At 40.1% G+C, this 20,356-nt stretch overlaps 1 protein-coding gene across 6 annotated transcripts in view; it reads right to left on the bottom strand.

Moving 5' to 3' along the window:
• LOC126198643 (protein hu-li tai shao) overlaps positions 1 to 20,356 on the bottom strand; it is a 431,642-nt gene that overhangs the window by 119,622 nt on the left and 291,664 nt on the right. For all 6 annotated transcript variants that reach the window (XM_049935120.1, XM_049935111.1, XM_049935137.1 and 3 more), the window contains exons 3-7: positions 18,738 to 18,874; positions 2,920 to 3,109; positions 2,556 to 2,707; positions 2,127 to 2,357; positions 148 to 291 (exon numbers count right to left, since the gene is read on the bottom strand). In XM_049935120.1, coding sequence (XP_049791077.1) covers positions 148 to 291; positions 2,127 to 2,357; positions 2,556 to 2,707; positions 2,920 to 3,109; positions 18,738 to 18,854 — 834 coding nt within the window. In that variant the 5' untranslated portion in view covers positions 18,855 to 18,874. The remainder of the gene's footprint in view (positions 1 to 147; positions 292 to 2,126; positions 2,358 to 2,555; positions 2,708 to 2,919; positions 3,110 to 18,737; positions 18,875 to 20,356) is intronic.

Raw genomic sequence — 20,356 nt, 5'->3', positions numbered from 1 at the left:
AGAGCACATTTGTTAAAGTCATTTCACACTACACCAGAACATTTTACCTTCTTGGATTGGCAATAATACGATACATCCAATGTAATATGCTTATTGTGTGCATATTGTCTTTAAAGCACCTGAATGAAATTAGTATGGAAAACTAACCTTGTTTACTGGTCCCAAATTTCTGGCAATTTTTTCTCGTTCTTCTGGCTCGAAGACTGCACCGAGATATGGATGATTGCTAACTTCACCAATTACAATAGCTTCTTGGCACAAAGGCTGTAGGCCACATTTTAATGAAGACACCTGTAAAAGAATTATGAAACAAATCAAACTGCTTGTCCTTCAGTGTAACGGAGTAGTACAGAAATGCTGGTTATAAGATGTATTAATTTAACAGCAACAAATGCAGAGATTACAAGATATTCATAGCAGACATAATCTTCAACAGGTAAGCAAGAGAAAGATAAGGGGTACAAGGGAGAGGTAAAGGGCTCTGATTTTTGTGTGTGTGTGTGTGTGTGTGTGTGTGTGTGTGTGTGTGTGTGTTTGGGGAGGGGGACAAAATGATGCATGTTCTTAGTTACTGTTCATACGATAATTTATCGGCAAAGATTGGTAGGATCTCAGTAACTGTCACAGCAGAATTTTTTTCTTGAATTGCACATGTAGTTCATAACTAAACAGTAATGAACATGACAGGAATCATCTTTTTGTTACAAAAATTGTTTCAGCTACCGACAACAAATTTATAGTGAATAAATCTGCTCATTCTACACTAGTAGAAAACAAAGCTAATATTCATACTGATACATATGGTCTTTACCACAATGAAGGCAGAGTTTCAGCAAATAAGTTACCACAATTTTTCAAAATAGATACATTATAAAGTTGAATTAATGGAGCAAAATTTCAAGACAGCACTCTGAAGTGTAAAGTAACCATAGCAAATAACACCATTCTAGAGGATGACACTGTTAATAAGGCAGCAAAGTCTCTATGACAGACTTTTTGAGTACGCTGACAGAGGAGAAATTTGTGAGCACTTATCAGCTTGCTACCACAACAGTGAAAGACAAACATTAGTTTCTTTCATGTTTTATCAACAATTCTGCAAAGTTAATTTGCGTTTGCTTTTTCCAGCATTCCCAGAAATTCTATTGTTACTGTCACTAGTCATACAATGTCTTAACTTAGTGTGCAACAAGCAGTGTGACAAATTCCCTCACAAACATGCTTTAAACTGCCATCTCTGTAAGGTAAAATTTAAAGTCCAATTTAAATGATAAGCCTCATCTCATAATGGATGATCAATTTGTTTCGATAACTGTTTGTTTAAAAAAGGACACTAGAGAAAGTACGCACAGTATTGTAATATAGGCAGCAAAAGAAGATCCCCGACAGTTGCAATGGGCTTGGGGGGATTCTTTGCGTGTCTACCTCAACTAGTCATGTAACATGATTTTGCATATGTCTTTCTCTATGGCAATGCCTCAGTGGTGTTGCAGCTCTACAGATGACTATTATTTTTGCCTGCAGCCATTTGCACTTCACAGCTGAAAGGGATCTTCTTTTGCCAACTCTATTGTAATTCACATTTAAATTAGTAAAAAACTTAAGTCTCAATATCTGAAGTCAATCATCAATGTTTGTGTTTAACAATATATATTTACACAAAAAATCAATTACAAATTGTAGTGGTTGGTGAAGATGCTCCAGTGCTACATGTGGAAGTATGCAAGGATGTGGCAGGTCCAGGATGGTCGGCTGTTGTGTGAAGCATCAGTAGTCTATAGTCCGAAGGAAAACTGGGGGATTGGAGAAGCATTGAAGGAGAAAAAGGCTACCTAGGGGTGCAGGAAGGTTAGAAGATTGTGTGTATCGTAATACTGCTAATTACTGATAACAATGATACTGGGTAATTACAATCCCTAACCGTCCTTCAGAATGTTGCAGATACTTTCTGAATTCCCCAAGATTTCTCTAGTGGTCTGGGTGAAATCAATTTCTCCTTTGTAATTGTAGGTCTTCCAGACAGAGGGCTCACAGTTGCACAGCATATTTTTAAGACCAGTACTGAAAATAAGTTACGAGCTAAGCAAGTTATACTAAAGGAAAAAATGACAAGTTCTGATACTCACAGCCAACACTGCAGGAGTATGAACATGAATAATGCACTTAATATCTGGACGGGCAGCATGAATGGCAGAATGCAACATGAAACCAGGAACATTCACAACAAAATTTGTAGTTCCAGGCTCAACTATTGAGCCCTGCATGTCAATTTTCACTAAACTTGAGGCAGTTATTTCATGGTATAACATTCCAAACGGATTTATGAGAAAATGTTCTTGGTCTTGGTTTAATCTCGCCTGAAAATAAAAATGCAAGATGTTAACATCAAACTGTTACATACAAAACAGAATCTCACATGATGGCATAGTTGACGTGCACATCAGTATTTACAAAACTGGCAATTCACTGAAAATGTTACTGTGCCCAGACTACTAAAATTAGGAGTTACTTCACATATTTAATCAGGACTTGAAAACTTAGCGTATAATACTTACAGTGATACTGTTGTAGATTCCTTGGGTCCAGCCACAAAGATCCATTAATCTATAGACTGCTGCTAACTTGCATCTAAGGATCTTTTCCCCCTTTGCATAGCCCATGCTTTCAACACCACGAATATCATTTATAGGAATGACACAGTTAGATCCTGCAAAACATTAAACAATAATGTATGAGATGCTAAGACCTAAGGCTAACTATGAATTTACACAAATTTTACAAAAACCACTTATGTAAACATAACATGAAAGATTTACTGGCTTTGCAATATCTAACTGACTTGCACGTAAGTTCCACAGTTCAAAAAGCAAGATTAAAATCCATTTAAAGATTGAGGACTACAAAAAGTATTTTACACACCTCTGAATACACTTGCAGGTTGTAAACGGCCACCCTGCAACCCCATCATGTCCGATAGCTGTTGCAACAAACCTGCTGGGCCATTTCCATCCTTCAGCTGTGTTTCAATAATTCGCTCCAGCTCCTCACGGAAAAGACGACTATTCATTATCATCTCGACTCGTTTCCTCCTTTCCATTTCCTTCATATCCTTTAAAAGAAAAAGACACATCACAATCAAGAAAATATATCTGCCTCAATAGCTGAGTGGTTAGTGTGGCTAACTGCCATGCTGGGGGGAGATGGGTCAGGTTCGATTCCAGGGCGTGCTTACTGGCAGACTGGGTATTGTGTTGTCCGTATAATTTCATCATCATCATTGATGCATATGTCACCAAAGTCTTATGAAATATCAAGACTTGCACTAGGCGGCTGAACAAACTCGGATGGGGTTTCTGGGCCAAGAATGCCAAACGATCATTTTATTTAAATAAAATACAATAGGAGAAAAATAATTTATGCTACATGATGAAAAATATGAAGTGTTGGACTCACCAGGAAGCATGAAATTTATAATGGTATCACACAATTAGTCATAACACAAACAAATACCACTTTCAAATCAAGCCAGCTGATTTAAGAACTGTGTGCAGCGTAGTCCATATCATTTCAGGCAAGCTAGAAAAAAATCTTACCTACATAGTTTCTGATGTTATTGAATTTAGCGTATATTAAAATGAAGGACTAAGTAAGAAACACGTTTCTCTCTCCCCCCCCCCCCCCCCCCAGAAAATTTTTGCTCTAAGATACAGCCCTCCGCAGATGACACTGCGCATACCATTTTGAAGATATGAATTTTGGAAAAAATTTTAAAATGCTGTATTCTGGAACAGTTCTAGACATTTTGTTGGTTATTTTTTTTATTTGAAAGGTAATTGCTTTACAATTACAAAGAAATCCTCCAGTTGGAATTACCTGTCAAAGTTCTTTTACTATAGCGTTCTGAACTTGTTTTATAATTTATGGATTTTTTTTTTCCTTCAAAAATGTCAATCCATAGAAGCTTTATTTTTTCTGTTGATTAGTACCATACAGTTTTACATTCCCTGAAAAGGAGAGCTTCCACTTTTAGGTTGAACAGGTTTTATAAACAACTGAAATTTTTGCCATACATAAAACCTGTTTATTACCACAGTATCACATAACATGAAAATCAAAACCTAGCCTTATTTAACATAATTTTAGTTTTGAAAGGTGAGTACAAGACACATTTTTCAAGCATTTTAAATGGTTCCAAAATGTAAGTGAAAGTTCCAAAGACTTAAAAGGTTTCAATTTATACAACTTCTGTGTACTCTGTTTTATACCAAGATTAACCAATGAACTAAAAATGCGCTCCACTGCTTGTGTATCTTCCTTTGATATAGAGTGGTGCCTTCCTGTTGAATAAATGGGAACTGGAGCACTTACAATCTTCAAAACATTGTTAACAGGAAGTGAGTACTGATGGTGTGGTTGCTGTCCTTCAGCTAGAAACCTATATCCAGCAGCTGGTCCATGTGGTAGCATAAAGTTCACTACAATTTCCTTTAACTCATAACTTATGTCTATAATCTCTGCAAGCCACCAGTCAGAGTCATACACACATGCCACAAACGTCACCCTTCTCAGGTTAGGAATCTGAATATTATCCTGCTGTTTCTGAGGTGTTGGCCAAATGAACGAAACACCTTCTTTCTTGCTCTTTAAAGTGCATGCAATATGAGTTCGCCCATCACTTTCAGTCCAAAAATGTGTCTTCTGAATTCCTTTCACAGGAGTACTTTGTTTGGACCATTCTTCTTTTTTCTGCTCACCGAAATCTTCGATTTCCTCTTTGTATAAAAGAGTGAGGGCTGTGGATGTGTAAGATTTCTCGACTATTGTCAAATCCTCAGCATCCTGAATCACAGCTGTATTTGGTCTTGAAAGATTATGTTTTTTAGTAAGGTGCTTTAGCAGGCCTGCAACACCATCAGAAGGCCCCTTCCCGCGACCAGTAGCACTGTATACACAGTCAGTTGGCACAAGCGACTTAATTCAATTCAAACAGCCGGTTGTTGTTGTTGTTGTTGTTGTGGTCTTCAGTCCTGAGACTGGTTTGATGCAGCTCTCCATGCTACTCTATCCTGTGCAAGCTTCTTCATCTCCCAGTACCTACTGCAACCTACATCCTTCTGAATTTGCTTAGTGTATTCATCTCTTGGTCTCCCTCTACGATTTTTACCCTCCACGCTGCCCTCCAATGCTAAATTTGTGATCCCTTGATGCCTCAAAACATGTCCTACCAACCGATCACTTCTTCTAGTCAAGTTGTGCCACAAACTTCTCTTCTCCCCAATCCTATTCAATATCTCCTCATTAGTTATGTGATCTACCCATCTAATCTTCAGCATTCTTCTGTAGCACCACATTTCGAAAGCTTCTATTCTCTGGTTATCGCCCATGTTTCACTTCCATACATGGCTACACTCCATACAAATACTTTCAGAAACGCCAGCCGGTAATGATTTTTAAAATGACTAGGAGCACCATCAGAAATAATTATGATCTTCTCTGCCCCTGTTTGCAGTTGAAGAATTTTGCGAATTGCTAGCAAAGCACATGCTGAGTCATGTCCTGTGTCATCACTTATAACTGCAACACTTGTGGTCTCATTTTGAAAATATGTCATTCCTGTAAAAACTGAAAACTTGTCATTTGTCCCATGATATCCTTGTACTTCTTGTGGAAGAATTACAGACCTGTTCTCAGCAAACTCACAGTGAAACACTGAACATAGTTCTTCAGCCTGTACACACCCTTTCACTTCTGCATTGTGTTGTTGTTGTTGTTGTTGTTGTTGCTGCAATTTCTTCAGATGCTGGTGTGTGATTGCTTTCACTGACCATTTACGAAGTTCATCAATGAAACTGTCAAAGGAACTGGTTTTTTCAATTAGTTTATTTTCCTCCCATGCCACATCTGTAATTTTTGCAGAGTTATCTGCTATTTCTTCCAGGCCAAGTGTCTGCAAGGACTGTCCTCCCTTTCCATGGCAGTCACCACATTTTGACACAAACAAGTCTCTCGCGTTACGTCACAGACTACTAATGACTCCACACGCCCCATGCAAAGTTCAAAATTTGTGCAGTACACACATAAACAGAGATCTCTAGGTGGGTGTCGAACTACCCACGTAGGTCGTAGTGCATAAAATTTTTATTTTCCAATATGTGAATCATGTACCTCTTCACTTACACAACTTTTTGACCTTCACCTGTTACAGTTATAGTGTCTTTCTTGTTGGCACTCTGGTGATAACAGTCCCATTTATCTTCAAAATGACTCACTATTTGAACTTGAGCTCCTTCTACAGGATGATCATAATAGGATCTGGTATTTCAGACTCCTTTTCTTTTTTTTTTAAAGACCTCACATTTCTCGATTTGTCTACCAAGTACTTTGATACTTATGGAATATGCTTCAAAATTGTTTCCTTTGAAAATGTCTTTGGAATAATAGTTAAAACTTACAACTTTTCACTGTAGCATGCAAAACATTCAACAGCTGAATTGATAATTTTGAAAAATTCCTGGCAAGAGGTACAAGAGTGTTTTGGTTCATTTTCTTCTGAAGATGGAGTTTCTACTTCGAAGAGAGTGGTCAGTTTTGCTGTAGTGTATTCATCCATAGCTTTAGTAATTTCTCTGCATAGAGCTTATGACTAGACTTCACTGACCATAGTTTCTTAACAGGCCTAACACCTACCTCTGTAGTTGACTGATTCAGGGTATTTAATTCTTCATCTACTGATGCAAAATCTGCATCATCTGCATCATGATAGGCTTCAACTTGTTCAGACACTACCACTATTGTTATTATGTTGAAACATTTAGAATAAACCTTGTTCAGGTACTATCATTGTTGTAATTCTGTCAAAACATTTAGAACACAAAACGTCATCACTGGTAAACATCTTCACTTTGAAACAGTGTCTTCAAATGAGAACACTTATTCCCAACCAGAACAAAGTCTGTTTTTCTGTCTGTCTTGTCTATCACAATTTTTATGGATATGCAAATGGTCAGCACACTTCACTCTCCTGTGGCCCCAGTCAGAAGACATTTCTAACAATCCTTTTTACGAGACAGTAAATCATATGCGCAGGAGAACTACGAATGTGTGCAACGTAGCTGGTGAGGAGTTGTGCATGCCTAACCTTCAATGAGGGACTCCCGCCTCCACCAGGGCATGATTAAACAAGGGCTCTGCAGAGCTGCAGCAGCATAGAGCAATCTGCACCCCAGGTGGCGTTGCTCAGGCAGCAGAGGGCTGATGAAGGTGAGGAAGCCAAGTCAATCAGGTGTCCAAAACCAGTCCCAAGAGTCAATAAGTCTCCACTACCGTGAGTGGATCGTCATTAAGGTAAGGTTCTGGTTCTGGATGAATGGTACAACACCGACAGAGGTGCATTACACACGACTTTGCAGCTGAAAACTGGAAGCCATGAGCTAGAGCCCATGACTGCACCTTGTGGGTAGCTCCCTGAAAGCACTGCTCAGCAACACGAGTACTGGAGCAGCAGTACGAAATACAGAAGTCGTCTGCTAACAGAGTAGGTGAAGCCAACGGCCTTACAGCTGCTGCTAGGCCGTTAATGGCCACTAAAAAGATATATATGCTCAGTACATAACCTTGTGGGACCCCTTTCTCCAGGATATGGGTGGAACTATGGGAGGCACCAACCTGGACACGGAAAGTACAGAGCAATAGCCAAATTTTGGATAAAAATCTGGTTCAGGCCCCGGAGACCCCACTCAATGTGGCAAGAATATAATGCCACTAGATCATGTCTTAAGCTTTATGTAAAAAAAAAAGGTGTTGGGGTCTGGAAAAGGCTGTTCGGATGGCAGACTCGAGGGACCCCAAGATTATCAGGGGTAAAGCGACCCTGGCGGAAACCGCCCTGGCATGAAGCCAGTAGGCCACATGACTCCAGGACCCAAGCCAATCACCAACACATCATACGTTCTCAAAGAATGTTGGTGAGGCTGATGGGCAAATAGCTATCCACATCAAGAGTGTTTCTACCAGGTTTGAGCACTGGAATGATTGTGCTCTCCCGCTTTCATGATGGAAAGACACCATCACACCATATACAGTTGAAGATGACGAGGAGTTGTTGCTTGTAGTTGGACGAGAGATGTCTAATCACCTGTTGCAGATCCGATCTGGTCCAGGAGCTGTGTCAGGGCAATGTGCAAGGGCACTGAGGAGCTCCCACACTGTAAATGGGGTTTTATAGGGTTCACTGTGGCATGAAGGGCATGTAGTGAACGAGAGGACTTTCCCTTCCATCTGCCGTTTCAGAGTGTGAAAGGCTGGGGGTAATTCTCCGACTCATAGGCTCGAGCATGGTGCTCCGCAAACATGCACGGCAATCACGTTTGTGTTGGTAGATAACATCGATGGTAATGCCCGAGACATCTGTTGGGGGTCTGGTACCCAAAACCACGTCTGATCTTCGTCCAGATTAGGGAAGGAACGTATGGCACCCAATGGTCGAGGCGTACCTCTCCCAACACTGCTGTTTTCATCGTTCTTTAAGCTGGCGAAAGTGGGCATGGAATTGTTTAAAAGCTATTAGGTGCTCCAGAGATGCGTGCAGCTTATGCCGCTGTAGAGCCCGTCTACGCTCTTTAATGGCATCAGCAATTTATGGCGACCACAAAGGTAGTCTTTTGCCGGGGGTACCCGACAGAACAAGGGATCTAATTTTCTGCCGCAGAAACAATGGTTCTAGTGATCTGCTCAACCACTACATTGATGGTATCGGAGATTCAACGGTCACAGCAGAGGTGAAAGCTTCCCAGTCTGCCTTGTTTAGAGCCCATCAAGGTAGGCGTCTGTGGGCATGACACTGGAGGAGTGACAGGAAGATGGGGAAGTGGTCACTACCACATAAGTCATCATGGATTCTCCAGTGGACAGATGGGAGAAGTCCTGGGCTGCAAAGTAATACATAAATGGCCGAAGAAGTGCCATGAACCACACTGAAATGTGTGGAAGACCCAGTATTTAGGAGGCAGAGGTCGAGCTGAGACAGTAAATTTTCTACCCCTCTACGTCTGACAATAAGCATGCTGCCATCCCACAAGGGGTTATGGGCAGTAAAATCTTCCAAAAGTAGGAAAGGTTTAGGGAGTTGATGAATCAGTGCAGCCAAGACATTCAGGGGTACCACACCATCTGGAGGAAGATATACGTTGCAGATAGTTATTTCCTGCATCGTCCTTATCCTGGCCACAGCTCCAAGAGGATTGTGAAGGGGCACAGGTTCACTACATACCGAGCTCAGGACATAGATACAAACTCCACCTGACACTCTCTATTATTGTCGCTACGGTTCCTATAATATCCCTTATAGCTTCGGAGGGCAATGCAGAAAGCAGGTGTAAAACTTAACAGTTGCCGTAGCTCAGGCAGGTGGAGGAAAAAACTGCAGCAATTCCACTGGAGGGTGACGTTATTCTGAGGCAGGGAAGGCATGAAATGCTCAGTGAGGCAGTTTATGCCTCAGGGTCACCTGCTGCCACCAACTTAGATCCTTAGCAGTCTATATCCATTGTATCTGAGGGTCCGGCGAGATCTAGGTCCTCAGCAGACGCCAGAATCGCCACCTCATCCTCAGACACAGCGCTTGTAGATAGTGGTGGAGTTGGTGCCACCACAGTTTCCTTGTTCTTGGGGGGGATCTTCTTTTTGGATTTCTCTCGCTGCTCCTTAGGTTTCTCTGGCTGGGAGGGCTTCTTTGATTCCGTCCCCAGGACTGAGGAGGATCATGAAGCCCTACGACCAGCTGCTTTTGGGCACTTTAGCCACTGACGGGTGTCATCTTTCCCACTAGTAGAAACCTGGGAAGGGAGGTCCCCATGGGACGCCTTCCTAGAGAGAGGAGCCGAAGAAGACTTCTCTGGCTGAGAAGTGGGGACTAATGCCCTCGACAGTTTGGGGTGGAAGGGGTGGGGGTGGGTGGGGCAGTGCTCCCGAAGTAGGTGGTGCGGAAGCAACAGGGAGGGAAGTGCCCCCCACCATGAAGGGGACAGCTGTAGTCTTACAGCTCAGAGCCAACTGGATTTGCTGAACGGATGGGGCTATAACTGTTCTCGTAGCAGTGGCGTAAGAGGATGTCAGAGGTACAGGATGTAGGCAGTCAAATTTCCTCTTAGCCTCAGTGTAGGTCAGTTGGTCCAGGGTCTTGTATTCCAAGATTTTTCTTTCCTTCTGGAGAATCCCAGTCTGGTGAGCAAGGGGAATGGTGCTCTCCGCAGTTGACACAGATGGGAGGCAGGGTACATGAAGTATTGGAATGTGATGGACATCCGCAGTCGCTATGAAGCTGGAAGTACAGCGGGAACATATGTCCGAATTTCCTGCACTTAAAGCACCGCATAAGGGGAGGGACATATGGTTTAACGCCACAGTGCGTCATGTTGACCCTTTTAGGCAATGGACCCTCAAAGGCCAAGATGGAGGCACTGGTAGCAACCCTGTTGTCTTTGGGTCCCCTGTAAACACGTCGGATGAAATGAATACCCCACTGTTCTAGATTGATGTGGAGCTCGTCGCAAAAGAAGGTCATGATGGAGAATAATCCCCTGGACAATGTTGAGGCTTTTATAGGGAGTGATGGAAAAAGGAATATCACCCAGCCAGTCACAAGCGAGTAATGCTCGGGATTGGGCTGGGGATGCAGTCAGAATCAAGACTGCGCCATTTCTCATCTTTGACAGCGCTGTCACTTCCCCAAACTTATCCTCAAGAGGTTCAACAAAAAATTGAGGCTTCATAGGTAGAAAAGAGTCCTGTCCATTCTGCTACAGACTAAATACAGAGTCGAATATGGCTCTGTTGTTTCTGTAGCCCTACATGGTGTAGCACGGGAGAGGACACAATTTAGGGTCATACCTGTCAGCATTGTACTCTATCTTGCCCTTCTTAGAGGCTGCTGGCACCTTACTGTCACCGGCAAGAGGTGACTTAGTCCGCTTCATTGTGGGTCATCTGCCCTGATGCCACCCACTCCAATCAGAGGCTCTCCCCATGGGCGCAACCCAGCCACAGCAAAAGCCACCTCGCATGATGGCCATTGCCGGAAATCCTGATGCCCCATGAAGACGGGCATCTACTCCATGGTATACATCGGGAGTTTACTACTCAGACATCAGCAGTGTGATCCCTGTGTTGTCTGGGGGCTACCACCAAATGGGTGCATGACAGCCACACCACAATGGACTGGCTACTGTGTTGGATATTGAGTGCAGAGAAATCCAATATTGTCATGGGGGTGAAAGAGGACAGGAGACAACTGAAGAAGATGACATACTCCAGAAAGTGTCCTCGTCCAAATAGTTGAACTGCAGGTGAAGATGCAAATCCATTACGACAAGAGGTTCAGGAGATTGAATCTAAGGGCACTATGGATAACTCAAGCATCAGTAAGGTGTCCTTCCCCATATGGCCCGCACTTCTGTAGAATTTGGAAAGTGACAGGTCAAACCATAAAATGGGACCTGAACTTATAGGGCTGAAAAGTGTGAGATTCCTTTTCGTCACCTCTTATGACAGGTAACATACATTAGAAATGAGTGATATTAAATGAGAAGATGAAGGTGATTTCCGGTTTGACAATTTCTGTGTACCATCAACTGGTATGACTCTGACCCCAGGGTGAGTTTCACTCTTTTCTTTCCATTTCTGAATGAAGCTTTATAACTTCTTGAAAATAAAAATCATCATAACAGTACAATGAAATTTGTTGATTTGAATTCACACATTTTAAAATTAAATTTAAAAAATAATATAGTTCAAAAGAAATTTAAGCAAGCCCCACATATCTGCTTATAAATTCAATTGGAAAACAAGTTTTCTGGCCCAGAATAAATGGTTAATCATACCATCATCAAGTTCTTGCATGTTCAAATGCACCAATTTTAATGAAGTTGTCTGACCTGTCAACAGTACACACAGTTATAACAATCAAACTTTTTTTAAAATAGGGTAACACTTGCACCCTACCTTTTTCCCCTCAGGGGTAACCTAACTTTTTTCACTAAGGGTTGATGTTGACCTAGACAATATTATTACAGGACTTCCAGTAATCCACACGCATTTGCCTAAATACGGCATAAAACAAATGTGTAATTTATAATCACTGTTCACAAATTAAGACTGGGGCAACAATGAATTTAAATTCACTGTCAGTCTTGGACAGCATATGTATTACAAGTGTTCTCTTTATTGCAGAAGTTTTAGACTGAGATTCGTGTTTTGTTTGAATTGTAAAGAATGGCCACAATATGCACAACTTGATTAGATAGTGAAGTTAAGGAACAAGGTGTCAGTTTGAATACAGAAAATAAAGCTGTAACTAAATTACAAAATGAACTTTAATGTCTAGAACTTATCTAAGGTCCTCATGTACAAGACAGTACCTCGTTGTGGATAAGGAAACACTGGAAGCAGTGATTTTGCTAATTAAAAATAAGCTGTACTCTCTTAAACTCCCGGGTGAACAGGATATGAAAGAGAAAAAGGAAGCTGTAGCTGAAACACTATTTTCTTATTTGAAGTCTCTATGTGAAACGAAAAAACCAATAGCCCTTTCAAATACAGTAAAACTTGCTCAATTCGGCACGTGTACAATTTGGAAATCTGCCCAAACCATACAAGTATTTCACTTCTGATACATTCAGTACACTTGTATATCCTGATTTTTTTGTATAAAGCATAACGTGACTAACGTGGAAAAGGAAAGCAAATCTAAGAACACACTTAATAATTCATTGCATAATGCGGAAAAGAGCCCATACAGTACTACTGTATAGTAGTATAATGCGGTAAAACATAAGTTTATCAGACTTTAAGAAACAAGGATAAGATTCGGGACGAATGAATCAAAGGGAACTGGCAGATGATAAGAAAGGTGAAGACCAGAAATGAAGAAATTAACGAAATAGTATGGAATTCGTTCGCAAGTGCACGGGCAAAAAAAACTTACCTTTATCTGGGCCCATGTTACAGAGTGAGGCTCTGTAAGTCGCTAAATAGGTTGGAACTACGGAGTTTAAAGCATCCACAGGATGGCTGGACAGTTTCAAAGCTGGGCACAACATCGTGTGGAACGAAGTGTGTAGGGAAGTGAAGGATGTGCAGGAAAGTGTAGAAACAGAATGGAAGATAATACTACTGTCCAACTTAATTGTGAATTATGACCCGAATGACATGTTCAGTGCCAATGAAACGGGGACTATTCTATCACACGCTGCCTTCAAAATGGTTACTAATTCAAGGTGAAAAGTGCACCACCCGAGGTGAAAACTGCACTGGCGGAATAATGTCCAAGGAAAGACTCACTGTGCTGCTGTGTGGAAACATGTTAGGTGAAATGGAGAAGCCACTGGTGATTGGAAAGGCAGCAAAACTGCATTGTTTCAAAAACATAGACGTCAGTAAGCTTCCAGTCACATGACGAAGCAACAAAAAGGTATGGATGGTGAGTGGTCTTCTAGAAGAAGAATGGCTGGGCTCTTTCAATGCCTGCCACCTGAAAGTAACGTTATCACATGTGAAATTGGCTTGGTTCCCTCCAGGTTCAACCAGCCTCACATAAGGCACTGTTGGTTCAGATTGTTCCACTCCTCAATGGCGATTTGATGTAGATCCATCAGAGTGGTTGGATGGTCACGTCATCCATAAACAGCCCTTTTCAATTCATCTCAGGCGTGTTAGATAAAACACATGGACCAGGTGGTTATTTATACATTTGAGTGTCATTACAGAACAATCTCTTATTCTTAGTGTTGAAGAAACAAAGTGTGTTTGCTCTTGCACAGTCAGTTTCTGTCCTGAATGCCATAAATTGGATTGGCTTGGCAGTAAAGGGAATAAAACGGGAAACTGTCACCAAATGCTTTAACAAAGCGAGGTTTGGGGGTCAAGAACAAGACGAATCTGTGGCCACCAAAGTTCAAGAAAATGCAGCAGCAATTGCTGAATTAATGAAAATGCGAATCATTTAATGTAGATGATTACATTCGAAGTGATGACTTTGTCAACTCATTACATTTTCACTTCAGCAACATATTTAATAGAAGGATGATGATGAAGAAATAAAGGAAGAAGAAGAGTAGAAGCAAAATTATGTCCCTAGAAAAATTAATATGCCTGAATAAGCCATTGCGTGCATAAACGATGTTATGCAAACTGCAGCACACACAAATTCTCCCAACTTGTTGGAATTTTGTATGATCCAAAAAATTGTCTAGAAAAAGCAATTTTGAACAGGAAATTAAAACAAGTTTCCCTCATTGATATGTGGCGAAGAAAGTGAATTGTAAAGAAAATAAACATGGGAATAATAAGAAAAATCTATTTCCAAAATGTGGTAGGCTAATTCTTCCTCAGAACAAAAGCTTGATGTAATGGGGCTTCACCCCACTGACTAAATGAAAACTACATTTGTTCCCAAAGAACATGATATATTCACTGCCCTATTCTGTTATGTGATTGGCAAGCTGCCTCCACCAAAGCTACTGGCTGATGGGCATAGAATTCTGTATAAATTTCCTGGGAGGGCTTTAGTAAAAGAAGCTTAATGCTTTTTATCAGTAAAAGTTTTTGTAGTGTGTTCCATATAAAGCACTGATAATTATACTCATAGAAATGTTTGTTTCACCTGTATCTAGCTAACCAACATTTTACAAAGCAATCCCTTCACAGAGTCATACTCATACTGCATACCACAGCCATACTGCATGTGTTTTATTATAAACAAAATTTGAGGGGTGAATGTAACCCCACATCATGGGGTAACATTGCCCCCTTTCAAATTTTTTTCTACTAATCTATGAGAAATAGAACTACACAGGGCATTATGTGTGTTTTCATTACAATCATAAAAATCACCATGAATAGAAATTGATACATGCAAGAGATATTCTACAGAAACATCAAAAAATTGGTCAGTCTTTCTCCTGACAACAGAAATATATTCAGGCAATCAAAACAAAATACAAGAGTTGTGGTGTACTGTTTAAAGAATGGGGGTGGGGGAGAGGTGAAAAGATAAACTATGTACTGTATAGTGACAGGATAACTCTAATTAAAATTATAGCAGAAAAAGTAGATATATCAGAGCGATCATACAGGTGCAAATGCCAACATCTGGACATAGTGGTGATGAAACAGAAGGAGGGTACAAACAACTTTAAGTACTGCAATATGTGGCTGACAGAGAATCTTATTCTGGACTGGAATGCTGTAAAAATAGATGAACAAAAAGCTGAAATGACAGGAAGGTATGGATTAGGAATCAGAAATGTAAGAAGACAGACAAAGACATTTTTGCTTTAGCATTGAAAAAGAGCTGGTGTCACAGATACATTCTTTCAGAATGGGTCAAGAAAATTTTGTACGTGCATAAAACCAGGGGATACAGGACACTATCACAATAATGACATCAGGGAATAAAAGAGGAATGGGGTTAGACTGACACTACAGGCCGACACTGATCACTATGGTTCTCTGTTTGTTAATTAATTATCAGCTAGTATGAAGATAGATTCAGGTTTCTTAATTCTGGCAGCAGCTTTAATGTATTAAAGAGGAACTCCCATTGTTGAACAAATCTAACACTGACGGATTAAAATTTTATGTTTTTGTGAGTCTATATAATTCCAAATGGAAGTACAATATAGCCAATGGCCTTGCTGCAGTGGTAACACTGGTTCCCATCAGATCACTGAAGCTAAGCACTGTCTGGTTGGGCTAACACTTTGATGGGTGACCATCCAATCTGCCGAGCACTGTTGGCAAACAGTGTGCACTCAGCCGTTGTGAGCCAAACTGAGGAGCTACTCGACTGACAAGTATTTTTTACAACCTAAAAAATCTAATGAAGCAAGATTGATCACATAAAAAAATATGAATACTACAACTCTGATAAAAAAGAAGATTATTGGAAAACGTTTATTCTGATGCCTGCCATCTGTGTTCTCCACATGCTAAATTTCTGATGATCATAGCTGAGCATAATTGGTGTCCAGACTAGGAACAGAAGTAAGACAAGGATGCTGTCTATCACCTACCCTTTTCAACCTCTACTTGGAAAATATGATTGGCCAATGCTCATTAGATGTCAAAGGAGTAGAAATTGGAGGAAGACATGGTCCTTCTAGCCACAGGGGAAAAAAGAATTACAGGATTTAGTGGACACCATTGAAACTAACGGAAAAAATTTTGGAATGAAAATTAACACAAAGAAAACAAAAGTATTGGCACAAGGAGGAAATAAATAAAATTATGCTGTATGGAGAAATATTAGAAAAGGTGCAGAATTTTAAGTATCTTGCTAGCAGGATAGAGACAGACTGGAAGTGCAGCACAGAAATTAAAACAAGGATAGCAATGGCAAAAAGAGTCATTTTATAAGAAAAGAAGAATTTTCTGCAGCAGTCTGGTCAGAGAGCTGAGATACAGACTCATAAAATGTTTTGTATAGCATGTTCTTCTATATGGCACTGAAACACGGACTTTGAGGAAGAAAGACAGAGAAAGGCTGAAGGCTTTTGAGATATGGACAGGACAGAGAATGGAAAGTATAAGTTGGACGGATAGAGAAAAAAAATGAAGAGGTACTGAGAAGAGTGGGAGAGAAAAGACAGTTACCAGATGTAATTAAAAAAAAAGAAAAAGAAATTCGACTGCGCATATATTAAGAAAGAAGGACGAACTGATAAAAACAGTTTTAGAAGGTTATGTACAAGGGAAAAGGAAGTGAGGAAGGAAGAGATTTCAGATACTGGATGATGTGATGGACGGTACAACACACAGCAGCCTTAAGAAGGAAGCAATGGATCGCAGAAAATGGAGAGACAAAGGATCTGCTAATATGACAGAAAACTGATGATGATTTGTCCAGAATCAAAAACCTTGTAAAAATGATCAACCTCACTCCATTCCATGGCAAATTAAACAAAGAGCAGCGATCGAAGATTAGTTGCAATGCAGTACAAGCTGTAAACAAAAAGAAATTGCAGATTTAAAGTAAAACCTGAGATGTGGGAAGCAAATACATTAAAAAACACCAAGCAACAAAGAATACTAATAAGAAAGCATTCTGGAAAACAAAAATTACACACCAATTCAACCTCGTCCAAGGAGCAAGGGATTCTTATAGAATGGAAACAATATTATATTGAAGAGTTGTATTATGAGCCACAAAAATTAAACAAGAATTTAAGAAAGTATGAAATGCTCTGAAAAAGTAAGTAGTGGTTTGGTAACATCCCAGGTGGAAAATTTGATTGTAAAACTTTTACTAACCCAGAATATTTTAGGAAAAGTATCATGCTAATTGATTCCAAAAAGTAACAAGGTAACTTAGCTACATGTAAAGGTCACTGGGCTTTGAGCATTGTAGCTCACACTTAAAAAGTATTTAATATTAATAATAAACAGCGAAAGTTACATAGTTACTGCAAACTTCTAGAAAGCAGTTGACATTCTCAACTGGAACCTACTAATGGAAATTCTAAGCATCATTAAACTAGACTATAGAGACAGAGTAATAATTAAAGAACTATACAAAGAACAGTGACAAGGCCTAGTAAAGATAATAACTACACAAATACACAAAAAATGTTAGAATACTTAAAGGTGTTGGACAAGGTTGCAATCTGACTCCATCCCTTTTCGACATCTACACAGAACTTAACAACAAACGACTGCTCTGGATACTGTGCAAGTATCAGAATGAAATGGAGGAAAAATACAGATTCTTATGTTTGCAGATGAAATAACTGTATAGCTCCAGATGAAAGAAATCATGAAAAATAATTTTAGATCCCTTCGATACACTACTATGGGATGAGTACGAAATGGAAATTAACTCAAGAAAGATAGAACTACCTATGTGCTCCAAGGAACCAGAAGACAAACATAAATAAGTCAGAGAAATATTCAGGATGTAAGATAAGTAAAGATAGAAGAACCAGATAGGCTACGACAAAGATTTACAGAAGAAAAAATGATGTTCATGAATAAAAGAAAAATGCTTTGCTCAGACAACATATATATTGGAGTAACGAAAAAGGTGGTTTTAAGCTGCACAGGGAGTGTAACACTGTATGGCTGTGAGATATGGACAATAGGCAAAAATTAAATGAAATCTTTTCATGTATATGTGATATGGTGCTGGGGAAAATTTGTAAAACGTGAAGTGGACAGATAAAATAAATAATCAGCAACTCCTGCAAAGAACTGGCGAAGAAAGGGCATTTGGGAGACCAACAGTGCGAAGAAGACATGAATGTACTGGTCACACAATACGACTCAACCAGCTCCTTGCCTATGTCTTTGGAGAAATGCTACAAGGGAAGGTATTCCAAGGAAGATCGCGGATGGCACTTTTGTTGCAGGGGAGTTTAACTATGCAGAAGCGAATGAATTTAGTTCCAATGGATCCAGAAACTGAGCTGCCAACCAGTCGAATGATTGATTAAGAATTCTAGGTTCATAACCTTGATTAAATTAAGCAAAACTCGTTATCTTAAGCAATGGCTCACTACATTAAAATAATAAACCGCAAGCAATGACTTAAGTAAGCTGTGCCGGCGCGATGTACCATTTTTAGACATTTTATTGCAACAAATTTACCAAAAACGATGAGATTTCATCACCCACAGAGAATTGAACGTCATCAAAGTACAGCTTCAATTAGAATCTGAATATGCTTTATCTTTAATTAAATCACTCACCGCATCAATATCAGCTGGACGCATTTTGTTTCGTTCATCGTCATCTATACCGTCAGAAACACCATTCGTCTGAGGTTCAATCGGAGGTGTTTGCTCGGATTGACTGGTGTCTGCCATTGTGGGCTGATGAGTTCACTCTGAAAAATAAAAATAACACCCATAGAAAACAGCACAAAATTTACCGAACATTGCATTCAAGCAAAATGTCACAAATATCATTATTGTATCTTCAATGCAGACTTCGTAAGGATGCTGCGCGCGGACACTGTGAGTTTTCTGTTTTCCTTACTTATTTCCGTCTGACACCATGATTTCAGCTCGCTTGTATTATGTCAGCGGTTCACACACTACCAGTACCACACGCCTGCAAGGAAATCTTGAGTCAGGTCTCAATAATACGTCTTCTGTAACAATCAAACTTAACGTCCACTTTTGGTTTGAATTCTAACGATTCTTTTAAACAGGTTTTCGTCGTAAGTCGACAAAAACTTGTTTTACCATCTTACTAAATATCTACACAGTGGAACGTTCTCTCAATGAAACGTGACAGAGAGATTGGTCCACGCAACGCTTTGTCTGATAATGTGTGAACAGCTCAACAAAATCACGAAGTCCAACAGTCATTTTTTCATTAGTTACGTTTAGTATTAGCGACAAGTATCCTGGGATGGAGACTGAACTAGCGCCCATCCAATCCTGACGGTACTCATTTCGATATGGAAGGCGGCAAAAACAAAACAGTTAGACCCAAGCCATGCTTTTTTTTCTCTGTTTCATAAATTCCACCAGTCACCAATTAGCTACGTCCTATCAAATAATAGGCGAAACAGATCGATGACAGAAAACGAATCCAGTAACAATATTTCCTCTACAACCATTTAGGTTTTCAAAACTGGTTCCACACTTATTTCAGTATTCTCAATGTATCATTTTCTATGGCCTATACAAGAATAAAAACGTCTTACACACTGCGCGCAGCAGCAGAAGTTAGGACAGTAATAATATTCTCTCTAAATTAGATGTCTTGTCAAAACGGCATAGAAATAATATTCGTGTGCTACAGTGTGACGATAGACAGTCGATAATGCCACTCTAGTGACAATAGTGTCACAGGGATATTTCCACCCTGGCGCTTCCTAGGTCACGGAGGCGGATTCATCATATTTAATAATTCAGAAATTATCATGTAGAAAGTAAACTGTCTTGTATGTTCGAAAACACTCGGTATCACGTAGACAGGTGATCTCCTGCGAAGTTTTGAAAGCAGCAGAGAGGTACTGGCAGAAATGAAGTCGTGAGGGAGCGTTGAGATTGGTACCTTGAGAGCGCAATCGATTACATCATTGCCCGTGAAAGGCAAGGTTTCGAGCACAAGCCCCAACCCAGAGTGTAGTTCTAGTCTGTAGGGAAGTACCATAAGAATTATACTCTATGTCCTGGAACTGTTACTCCATGAGTGAATTGAACAAGCAACACACACAGCGTATACCGTCGACGTTTGCAGATATTTTCAGTGTAATGCAGATAGGAAAATCAACGGGGGCAAGAAATCAAACGAAATGCAGTTACTGTGCTCTAACCAGCCACCGGAGACTTGCGGTGCCCTTGTACGAAATTAA

The sequence above is a fragment of the Schistocerca nitens genome, chromosome 1 (genome assembly GCF_023898315.1).
Source record: "Schistocerca nitens isolate TAMUIC-IGC-003100 chromosome 1, iqSchNite1.1, whole genome shotgun sequence".
In the NCBI taxonomy this organism is placed as follows: Eukaryota; Metazoa; Arthropoda; class Insecta; order Orthoptera; family Acrididae; genus Schistocerca; species Schistocerca nitens.
The sequence above is the reverse complement of the archived record's forward strand: the minus strand, read 5'-3'. Positions and strand labels throughout refer to the sequence as shown.